At 32.8% G+C, this 12330-nt stretch overlaps 1 protein-coding gene across 1 annotated transcript in view; it reads left to right on the top strand.

Moving 5' to 3' along the window:
- Positions 1-478: 478 nt before the first annotated feature.
- Lerp (lysosomal enzyme receptor protein) overlaps positions 479-12330 on the top strand; it is a 67368-nt gene continuing 55516 nt past the window's right edge. The window contains exons 1-13 of the mRNA XM_076793713.1: positions 479-796; positions 963-1197; positions 1275-1429; positions 1558-1823; positions 1900-2050; positions 2128-2279; positions 3121-3236; positions 3320-3561; positions 3650-3853; positions 4336-4482; positions 4557-4727; positions 5810-5987; positions 6067-6137. Of these exons, the coding sequence (XP_076649828.1) occupies positions 737-796; positions 963-1197; positions 1275-1429; positions 1558-1823; positions 1900-2050; positions 2128-2279; positions 3121-3236; positions 3320-3561; positions 3650-3853; positions 4336-4482; positions 4557-4727; positions 5810-5987; positions 6067-6137 (2148 nt within the window). The 5' untranslated portion in view covers positions 479-736. The remainder of the gene's footprint in view (positions 797-962; positions 1198-1274; positions 1430-1557; positions 1824-1899; positions 2051-2127; positions 2280-3120; positions 3237-3319; positions 3562-3649; positions 3854-4335; positions 4483-4556; positions 4728-5809; positions 5988-6066; positions 6138-12330) is intronic.

Below are 12330 nucleotides of genomic sequence, written 5' to 3'. Positions count from 1 at the left end.
TATAGTCATAACATCAGATACATAACTCGTCAATCATTTGTATTTGACCAAATTTTATCATTTTTTTTATCTAGTTCCATCATTCGTCAACGTAGAGGGAGTAAGAAAACCAGTTGTTTACGTGTGAGACACAAAACCCCATATGGTGATTGGTCTACTCCTATACCTCGTCTGTGTTATAGGTGACAAATAAACTTCCTGCAGAGATATCCTGTTTGCTTCCTGCAAGAAAATCACAGATAAACTATGTCGAATATATTCTTAAGAAAAATAAGTACGAATAAAGGATAACCGAAAATTATCTTTTCTTAAAAATTTTAGATAAAAATTGCCCATCATTGTTATTTATTTACAAGCCGCCCCTGGTCACGAACATCAAAAACTGCAAGAATATTCTGTACAGAGAGGATCCTCTCTGTTCTGTACTGCGTGAGCCTCACTAGCGCCACGCAAACTCTTTCTGCAACGGCGCTGTTCTACGTACTTCTTTATTCTGAATCAATGGAGTTTGCAGCTGTTACTGTTATTTTTTAATTGCCATTCATTCAAAGCATATATTGAAGGAAACGAAATACGATTTAAACCTATGTTAATAAAGCTGCTTCAATCTTTATATTAACATTATTGTTGAATGATCGTTTGTTTTCTACATCCCAAAACGAACGGATATTGTTATGCTTGTAACTACCATAAATATTTACAATGTGATTAATCCACAGTCAGATAACGAAAAGAAATGTGCAAGTTAATCGTTTCAATATCTCTTTATTGGTTTGCAGTAATTGCTGTATTTGCTGTACGTATATAATTTGTATGTAGATAGTTAAAATTTGCTTCCTCTTTATGCAAACAATTTTTTTATTTGTGTGATAATCACATAATCTATTATAAAATAAAGCTTATAAATTTACGAAGCTAAATGCTCGTGCAAAAATATATGTAATTATTATTTATTTTTTAAGCAGGACACATCCACAGTTAATGACAATTCCTTCTGCATAATTCAAGAACCTGTTCTAAAAATTTTCAAATATAATTTCTCAAGTCTTTCGGATTCTACAAAAGATATTATTCTACCTAATGCCTATTTAAATGAAACTTTGAGAGTACAGTTATGTACTCCATTAAAACAAAAATGCAATGGAACAGATGGATATGGAATTTGTTTGATAAAAGACAAACAAGAAATAGGAATAGGTCTGCTCATATTTTTTACAATATCACAATCAATATTAATGTCTGTTTGTTAATACAATTATATATTACTATTTCAGGAAAATCACCTCCAGTAGTAGAACTAGACAATGGAAGGATATTATTTATGTTTACAGGCACTAATTGTACACTAACAGATAAATATAGTGTAACTATTACTATGAAGTGTAATTATAAAGTTGAAAATAATTCTATACCTGAATTATTAACACATGTATGTAGATAAGAATGTATTAAACTTTATATTTTTATTATTATCCAATTATAACTGCTTCATTTTAAAGTAAGGTATAGTGCAAGATTCAATATTTCTAATACATTACCCATTACTGGTAATTTCAGGAAAAGGTTTGTGAGTATTCTTTATTATGGAAGACTGCGCTTGCTTGTGGTCCACAAACCCAACAAAATTGTACAGTAACAAATAATGGATCACACTATGACCTATCTTCACTAACAAACTATACAGAAAATTATGTTATTCGTACGGGTAATGGAAACTTGCCAAAAATCATATTAAATGTTTGTCATAATGTGATATTTGGATACAAAGCTTTATGTCAAATAAAATCGGGAGCCTGCTTACAACAAAATTCTTCGAAAGTCGAGTATGAATATTTTTCTTTAAAGAATATAAATTTTATATACGTTTTGAAATATTAACTTATCATATTATTATTTCAGATACATGAACTTGGGAGATGTGGCAGAAGCACCATTTTTCGAAGATGGAAAATTAAAAATTAAATATAAGAATGGAGACGTATGTAGACCTAATATTACAACACCAGACATTCAAACCACTATTTCTTTTATATGCGATTTTGAAGCTAGGGTAAGCTTAACACTAAATAATACAATGCATTTGAACACTTTTACATCCCCCATAAATGTTTTGTTTGCACACATTAGGACACGAGACCAGAATATATAGGAGGAAGTGAAAAATGTCACTATCAAATAATATGGAAAACAGTTGCTGCTTGTAGCACAGAATCTTTACGTAGTCATAGTGCAATAACTGCTGGCAGATGTACAGTGACTAATCCCCTTACAAATTTCACGTAAGCTTAACTGAAACATTCCGTATATTAATTTTTATTTACTTGAGTTTAAACAAAATTTCTCGTAGATTGTAATAATATACGAAATCTTCGATTTTGAACGGTAACTTAAATGAACATATAAGTTCATTTAAGCAGCTCAGTTCGTTTCAGCTTTTTCCATATTATATATTTTTCATTGAAATAAGTTCCATTACAATGGATACACATTTTCTAACCAGTTAAAAGTTTACTAACTCCATTTGTATACAAATTTGGAGTTTCATATAGTACAACTAGAGGTGTGTGAGAACTCGAAAATCTTATTCAGGATCAGGCGGGTTCTCGAAAATTTTGGGATTCCCAAAATTAAATTCTTCTTAGCAAGAAGTGCTAACTCTTTAATGAATTATGTCGCATTTTGAGGGACGTATTGAATGAGTACAATTTGATTCTTTATATCGCATTTTCTTTTAAACATCAAGGTGACCTTGAGTATTTTCAGTCTTTTCCAAGGTCAACTCAAGGTCATCATATTATAGGTCACTGAATTCGTCCTTTCAGCGGTGGCAATATGGTATTAACACAAAGTTGTATTGACTTCAACAACATTCAAGGTCACCTTGATATCTCAGAAAAAATAAGATACAGAAAAATCAAATTGTACTCATTCGACGCGTTTCTGTTCAATCCATTAGTTTTTGACACAACAATAGATATAGAGTTATTTGAAATACATAGTAGTTCTTACTGACTCACACTGTACCCCACTGAATTCCGAAAATGTTGAGAACCCGACCTGTCTCTACCATTGGATTCTTGCACACCTCTAATTGCAACTTAATAACAATTGATATTACAGGTATAATCTACAATCGTTAATGAAGAAAGAACATTATGCTACAGCACAAAATGGCATAACATATACATTTGGAGTATGTAAATCACCTGCAAATATGACATGTTCATTAGAAACAGGTTATTCAATGAATTTATTATGGAGACATTGATAAATTTCATCATCGGTAATTCAATATTATTAATTATGTTCTTACATTTAGGAATATGTTCCATGAAAAATGGCACATCTATGGGAAAGTACAATACAAATTTAATATGGCAAGAGGGTGGGCCATATTTAAATTATACGAACGGAGATTTTTGTGAAAATGGCCAACGTCACTATACAACTATTGCATTTGTGTGCGGAGCAGAAGGAGTTTCCAATGAACCATTTGTAATGGAACAGAAGCCCTGCCAATTAAGTATACATTGGAACACTGATCTAGTTTGTGAGAAAAGGGTCATCTATCACTACCAATTCTGTTAACATATTTTATACCTGTACATTTTTTATGAAAACTTGAATAATAGAGTTCAATATTTTATAGATAAAGTGTGTTGCAATAGACGATGACGAGATGAATTTAAGTTCATTGATCAAATCTAGTAGCAACTATGTTGTAAAAGTAAACAAAACGGAGTTTCATATAAATATATGCAGACCATTAGTGCCTGAACCGAGTTTAACGTGCGCACATGGCAGTGCAGTCTGCAAATCTACTTTAAATTCAAGCAAGAAGTATATAAATGAAGTAAGTAGATACAGTTATTACTATCTCCAGCATCTCCAATGTTGTTGACGTTAGAGAAAAACTTTTTAAGTAATAGTTTGATCGTGTAGGGGGGCTATCGTTTAATGAGCCGTGTTCACATAAATGAAGGAATTTTTGAGATGGCCGTGTTACCTCTATTTTTTCCTATTTCTGGATATCTATCCTATTAGTACTACATAGTTTATCGTGTATGTGACAATGGATAACATCAATAATATTGGAGATATTGTTGGTGATAATAGTTGTCGATTCACTTCTTAGTATAATATACATTTAACTTTTAAATTTCATGGATCACAACAAATTTTAAGTAGTATGTATTTGTTTATTGCTAATACCTAACATTGAATTTATCTTATTGAAAACAACATGTATCATTTCAAAGTAAATTTTCTGTAATAAAAAAAGACAGAAAACTTGTGAAATAATTGTTGGATAAAATTTTGTTTATTCATTGTCAGAGTTTAGGATTTCCAAAAGAAAGTCCTGTATTGGATGCAAATCGTGATACAGTGTTACGTTATGTAGGTGGATCACCTTGTCCTGAAGACCCAACTACATTAATTTCTTCAAATTTTACGTTCCCATGTAACATTTATAGCGATAAGGTGAGAATACGCAAATTTTATTAAAATGTAACGGTAGCATAGTTATGTGAAATTACTCTGTTGTTCTTTTGCAGGGGTTTCCCGAGTTTAAGGATTATAAAGATTGTACTTATATTTTTGAATGGAAAACAAGTATAACATGTGGAGCTGCAATGGGAACCTGGATTTCTCCTTGCATTATACAAGATCACCTTTCGCATGAATGTGACCTATCCCCGCTATACAAAAGCCAACCAATATACCACGTAAGTTTACCAATACTCATTGCAACATGTAATTTGATATTATTACGTCGGTCCTGAAAAGTCTACCATAAACATTTGTGAACAGCCCGCGTTAAGGGAATTATATTATTTATGTCACTAAACAATAAGGCAATGCACTTCCGCGTCGGATAATTTATTATTACGTCGGAAACTACTGCTTGTTACGAACGATGCGCTTTTGTGTCTAACAAAGGAAGTTATTCAGATGTCCAATTAGTTTTTAAAAACTAGCGATTAGAAGATATAATATCCCACCTCCTATTAACTAATACGAGTGCCATTCGCTCGTAAAATTTGATATTCATTAGAAAAATAGATTCAAAGTCCGCCATAAGTACCCAGTAAACAATTTGCTATGAATTTGCCACCAAAATTTGTCTACAAATTCTAATTCATTTGTTTCCGCATTAGGCTTGGTATTTGAGTGCAAAGTTTTCAGCCAAAATTCCAATGCCAAATCAAGACTAAACCTTGGCTTCGTTATAGAGGGCAGGTCGGTCGCATTAAGAGCGAACCTAACCTTGTTCTAAGAGAAAACCTTGCTTGTAGAAGGTAAAACGGAATCAAATTATTGAAAATATATGAAAATTAAAATTATATAATTTAGAAGATTAAATAAAATTATTTTTTTCTTCCTACAGCAAAGTTTACTCCGATTTTTTCCAATATGTACTCCTAGAGCAAGAACCGCCCCGCCCTCTATAACGAAGCCAAAGTTTGGCCTCAATCTGGCATGGAATTTGGCCTGCAAACAATCTGTTTCCGCATTTGGCTCGGAATTTTTCGACTAGTTTTGGTACCAAATTCTTACAAAATGGGGGACCAAATTCTGCTCCAAGCAGGGTTTGGTACCGAATGAACAAGCCAAAATATTGTGCAAAATTTGATCGAAACAGCATTTAGCTAACTGGGTAGCTCCGAAAATGGCTTTAAACGACCTTTTTTCGTAAATTTTGTTTACTTTTTGGGTTTTTCTGCATTCGTATGAGTAGTATACATAATTGGAATGGTAAATGTGCCAATTAACGCTGCCAATGAAATGATTAACTATTGAACTATAGGTAAAAAACAAACAAGGGAAAGATTATAGCGTAAATATATGCGGAGGAGGAACGTTTTGCAATGGTTCTGCCGTGTGCCAAAGCAACAATGGTTATGGATCATTGGCCAATGTCATTTTCGATTATGGCAGAGATGTAATAAAACTGCAATATTCAAATGGTGATAAGTGTGTAAATAGTAAGTAATGGATACAATAAGTTAGCTCCTCTACTATTAGTAACAAAAAATGAAATGATTACCTTTATTTTCATATTAGCTTCTTATACATCTGGAGTGAGATTTATATGTGTCGAGTCTGTGGGAATTGGAGAACCAAAGCCGTTATGGGTAAGTCTTTAAAAATTAAATAAATTACGTCATATTTCACATTGTATTTTAATGAACGTCACATTTTGCTAGCGAAATTTCTAAGTTTGATATATATCATATATTATATAGCTTTGTCAGTGTGTCCCACAATTTTCCATAAGTAAAAGAATACGTAAATGTTGTGTAATGAAAAGTTAAATGCTCCATTCGAAGGTCATAATGAACATATGGAATGTAAGCATAAGTATAAAATGCGTTCACACGTTAATATTTGCTAGCCAGCATTCTTCTCGAAAATGATAAGTACCAAGACATTATGAAAGAGTGGTACTATGGTTTGTGAACAACAAAACAGGTTTCAAACGACATCCGTAAAAAATGAGAAATATTGCGACCGAAAAGCTTTTTCCAGACAAAAAATATCCGAAAAATTTCTTTCGTTTTTGTACTCCTGTGACTATATAATATCGTTTAATAAGTTTTGATACGATACAAAAAAGCATGTAGCATTCCATTTAAAAACTTAGTAAAAGTTCACCATCGTTTTTCAGAAAATAGTGCAAGCACAATTTTGCATACACCAATACTTGTTTCCAAAAAGAGATTTTTTTCTCATATTTATAGTTAACGAGAAAAACACTGGTAGTACATGACTATTTAGCAATGCATGAACACTCTGTACTATATGCGTAGTTTTTCGCATCTCATATTTTGACTTATGTATACAGGGCGTCCCAAAAATGTTATATTTCCTTGAAAGGGGTAATTTCAGGTCATTTGAAGAAACTTTTTCCTTTGAGAAAATGTTCTCCGCGGCTTTGTTAAGGAGTATTAACAAAAAACATGGACCAATCAGGGCGCGACTACAATAGACGGATTCCGGCTTGGCCAATGCCAACGTCAAACTCAGCGGGACCTGCTGTCGTGCCGAATTTCATCTGCTTTTGTCGCGCCCTGATTCGTCCGCGTTTTTCGTTAATAACTCCTTATCGAATCCACGGAGAATATTTTCGCAAAGGAAAAAGTTACTTCAAATCACCTCAAGAATCACCCATTTCAAGAAGTTGTAACAGTTTTGGGGCATCCTGTATCAGAGATGGGCAGTATCTAAATAAAACATTATTCAAATAACTTTCAGATAAAGATACTCTGTATCTTTAGCTTTTATTCGAGAGTCGGATACAGCACCACGATTTATCTTACGGATTTATTTGTAGTTGATCGGCGACACCGAGTATCCGTCAGATTTTAGTCGTCGAATAGATACAAAATAATGAGGCTTTCGAACCCAGATGTCGCGCGAGATTTATCGGTCATCGATATGGTTATTGGTATTTATCGATTTTTATTCGTTATTCGAAGCTCGATTTAGCCAGACGATTTATTTGACGCGTTTATTCGTGACGAGTATTTGGCATAGATAAAAATCACATGTATCTTTTATTCGTAATTTTATTCGATCTCGAATAACCGACCTTTTTATCCGACGTTGCCAAGTCGTAATACGTAAATACGTACCACGGTATAGTGACTGCCATAAATAATCGAACACTTTTTATTGTTTGGACGATTGTTTACACAAATGAATTTTTATTATTTAAACAGATGTTTAAGCACCTAAATGTCTATTATTTAAACGATTGTTTAAACAGATCTTTAAACCGATACATATTCATTACTTAACCGATTGTTTAAACAAATAAATTTTTATTATTGGAACAAATGTTTAAACCAATACATTTTTATTACTTAAAGGATTGTTTAAACGAACACATTTTTATTACTTAAACAATATACGTCACGTTTTGCAGTGAGTAAAAGTCTTTATAATAAAAGGAAATGTCATTGGGTTTCACCATCGGTACTCTGCTGGAGTTATTAAGACAATTTTATAAAAGAACTTGTTGAGATCGCACAAGGGTTTGTCGATGCTCAACTGGTCAATTTCGACATTAACGAATCTTGACCTCGTCGAGATAAAATATAATACCGTTGTTCCGTAAAAAGGTTATTTAATCAACAAAAAAACACTATCAACTAATTCATGAGTGACGCACAGCAACTATATGGTATATCGCGGTCGGAACAGTCCGTCTTGTTCAAAGTTGTCTTTGGTTCTGGTTTGGTCTAGGTGCGCTGCCTCGAAGTGCCCTTCGTTCCACCCCCCTTGGTGAGGAAAAACTTGACGTGGAGGTGGAAGGCTCCCCTCCAAGTCCCAATGGAAATTCCCATTTTATGTCGGTACTTCGAGACAGCGCGAAAACAGACCCCAAATGGCCGCATCTGTTTGGGCTTAAGCTAAGGGCCGCGATTGCCTCGCTGACCTGACCGTCGTCGGAGACGGTGACTGGGCCTTGATGGTGGTCATAAACGGGACTCGAGGGTCCCTAGTGGTAAAACACTATTTTCCTTAAAAAGATAGAAAATTCGTGGTACGATGGTCGGCCTGCGTGTACCCTAGAGGTCGCGGAATTACGGTAAGGGTCCGTCTTTGTTCGCCCGGGTGCCTTATAAAGTACATGGAAATACCGTTGAGGGTCACGACTCAACAGAACTCTTTAGATTATGTACAGACATTGCATGCAATGCATTTTTCTGTCTATGGTTCTGAATTTCCGACTCTGTAGAACATGCTGTGGTAAGGTAGCAGACTCTACCGACATGAAACGGTCAGCCAGTGAAATAAAATTTGTTGATGAACTTCGAAGGAAACGTTTCAATACTGGCACCGTCTAACTTACCGGATTTGTGGCGTGTTTAGACTTGTTTTCATCAGCAAACTATTTGCAGTCGATTAATAATGTTCCCATGGCAGAATTATGAATTGTAACAAACATTTTATTGTTATTAATAAGTGATGGTGAAACGCTTACATTGTTGTCTCCAGGCGGCGATTCAGTATCGGAGGCAACATTGCAACGAGTAGCGTATCGGCGCTTACCAACTATTATTAACGTTATCATAATGATATCATTACCTATCGATTGAAAATGTTTTCTCGAACAAAATAAGCCCAAACACGGTGCAAATTGGATTATAATATCATCGGGTTGTACTGCTTTTTTGTTACGCCTTCGGCCGCGCGGCCGTGTTTGCATGCTGTCCTATTCTATCTACGTTCGCCGGTGTCAAAACGGCCACAAATATATACCTATATATGTGCAATGATTCCGAGAGTAGAAGAATGAAACATTTGCTACTTTCTTTTGGACGAAGGTGTGCGTTGTTTTAAACAAATGCAATCTTTTCATTGAAGGGAACTTTTTAACCCTTAGCACTCGAATGGTGACTGTGAGGCACCACTAAAAATTGCTGTATCATTATTCAAAATATTTTTTACATTATTAAATTCGTTTGCATTTAATAAATTACTAAACATTTCAGTCTTGTACGAGTAAATGGTACCATTTTCGTATGTATAACATGAAAAATATATATAAAAGGGAAATATTCTAGGTCGGAGGGAATGTTTCGTTTTGGAGTTAAAATAGCTTCGAGTGCAAAGGGTTAAAAATTAAAAAAAAAAATGGTGATATAGCCCCAAGTGTCCTCTTTACAGACCTGTTTTTAAAAAGATGAACATTTTAAAATTGACGAAATTAAAATTATGTGATGCAAACGCTGCATCACGATATACAGCCTTGGACGGTCGGACACTGTGCTGGGTCGAGAAATTTCGTGACATTTTACAATAACTGTTGAACCATAGGAGATGTCAGGATGAAATTTGCAGTAAAATTCATTAAAAAATTATGCCTATGTACTGATAATTATCGTAATAAATATATATTTTTAGTAATAATTTTTTAATTCATTGTTTCAATTTTATTGTCTTAAAATAATATTGTAAATGGTTAACTTGTTACTCATTTAGTACTTTTCCAGATAATTTAAATCATCGATGTCTTTGATTCTAAATTTCTGTATTTTCTACAGAGTCGGTAATTCAGAACCGTAGACAGACAAATGCATTGCATGAAATGCTTATGTACGTGCACGTATCTGTATGATACATGTATCTGTACGTAATCTAAAGAGTTTCTCATAAAATTGTCTTGATAACTTAATATTCAGCAGAGTACCGATGGAGAGACCCAATGACATTTCCCTTTATTGTAAAGATTTTTACTCATTGCAAAAGGTGACGTAAATTGTTTATGTAATAAAAATGTCTTTGTTTAAACAATCGCTTAAGTAATAAAAATGTATTCGTTTAAACAATTGTTTAAGCGATGAAGATGTATTAGTTGAGACATTTGTTTAAATAATAAACATTTATTTGTTTAAACAATCGTTTAAGTAATAAAAATGTATTGTTTTGAACATTTGTTTCAATAATAAAAATTTATTGGTTTAAACATTTGTTTAAATAATACAAATTTATTGGTTTAAACATTTGTTTAAATAATACAAATTTATTTGTTTAAACAATTGTTTAAGTAATAATAATGTGTGTTTAAACAATCGTTTAAGTAATAAAAATATATTCGTTTAAACAATCGTTTAGGTAATACAGATGTATTAGTTGAGACATATATTTAAATAATAAACATTCATTTGTTTAAACAATTGTTTAATAAATAAAAAGTGTTCGAATATCAATGGGAGTCACTATACCATAGTACGTACTTCCATATTACGACGTAAGTATTACGACTTGGCAACGTCGGATCAAGAGGTCGGTTATTCGGAATCGAATAAAAATACGAATAAAAGATACACGTGATTTTAATCTATTCCAAATACTCGTCCCGAATAAAAAAATTGAATAAATCATCTTCCTACATCGAGCTTCGAATAAATCTCAAAGTGACGCTGAAAATCATACGTCGAAAAATCAAAGATACATTTCCGTAGCGAGTATCTGTCGGGATTCACCGTAAGATAAATGGTAGCGCTGCCTTGGACTCTCGAATAATCGTTAAAGATACTTTGAAAATCATCAGCTGTATCTGAATAACGCCTCTCAAATAAATTCTCACCGCTAGAGGCGTTGAATACGCATACGCCGTTACTTCGAGATTCGATAAACCACGGATGACGAATGAAAATTGTCAAAAGTATCTTACGGATAAACTGGTGAATATGTATCTGAGAAAAATGAGTTCGAATAAAAGATAACTTTCGGTTATTTTTTATTTGAGAATTTTAGATAATTTTTTGCCCATCTCTGTCCTGTATAATATACTCTGAAGTTTGTACAGAAAACTGGAATGGTTTCCTGTACAGAAACCGGTGCGTACAAAGTGGTAGTAGGAATAAATTTTTTACAAATATCATAGACATTTTTTTCATGTATATTAAGACATTACCATATATGACTCATGACAACTAATATATTAAGTACATGCGTTTGTAATGATTTTCATAATATTCCGCAGAATATCCATCAATTATCTCTCAGGTACTTCTTAGAAACTAATCTTGAAAGTAAAATACAATATAGTTAAATGTATTTAATGCAAAATTAAAAATTCACAATGAGATTCTTTATTTAGCTTTCTAGTCAACGTTATTGAATAATGATTGATATAATTACAATATGTTGTTGCACACATGACTGAATTACACTATTGAAAAAAATGTGCTCATAGAATTGAGCAATGAACTTACAAACTCGTAACAGTAAACGTGTTTCCTAGTAATATACATGTGTAGGTAAAATGGCAATATGAAATGGTTTGAATTTTGTAATGATGCTTCATCTAGCGAAGCTTTTTACATGCGTTTATATTCATTTCAGCGTTATTCTTATTGTTAAGTGAAAATATTCTATTTAGCAAAATTATTTCTGAAAATGTTTAATGCAATCTCCTATCTATATCGATGACTTTGTGACTGTGAAAAATAGTGACAACACGATTTTAGCTCAAATGCATATAAAATTACAAAAAAATACCTATTTACAATGACCTAGCTTTTATACATCCAAATGTCTTAAATGTTTACGTATTAACTGTCTTCATCGTCCATCTCTATTACTTATACATTAATTCAATAAATCCAGAAACATACACGGAAAGTGAGTCGTTTCATAAAATAAATATAACAAGAAATATTTAGCATTGCACTACATACCAATAAGTATTAATAGATAGATCACTCACTCAAAGAATGTGTAATATAACTTCGAGATTGAAATTATTTAAACAGTGTACGAGACATACAAATTTACATAAAAACTAATATCTTAAAATAATTAGAGATATTT

The sequence above is a fragment of the Halictus rubicundus genome, chromosome 9, assembly GCF_050948215.1.
Source record: "Halictus rubicundus isolate RS-2024b chromosome 9, iyHalRubi1_principal, whole genome shotgun sequence".
Classification (NCBI taxonomy): domain Eukaryota; kingdom Metazoa; phylum Arthropoda; class Insecta; order Hymenoptera; family Halictidae; genus Halictus; species Halictus rubicundus.
This window is presented reverse-complemented; position numbering and strand designations above follow the sequence as displayed.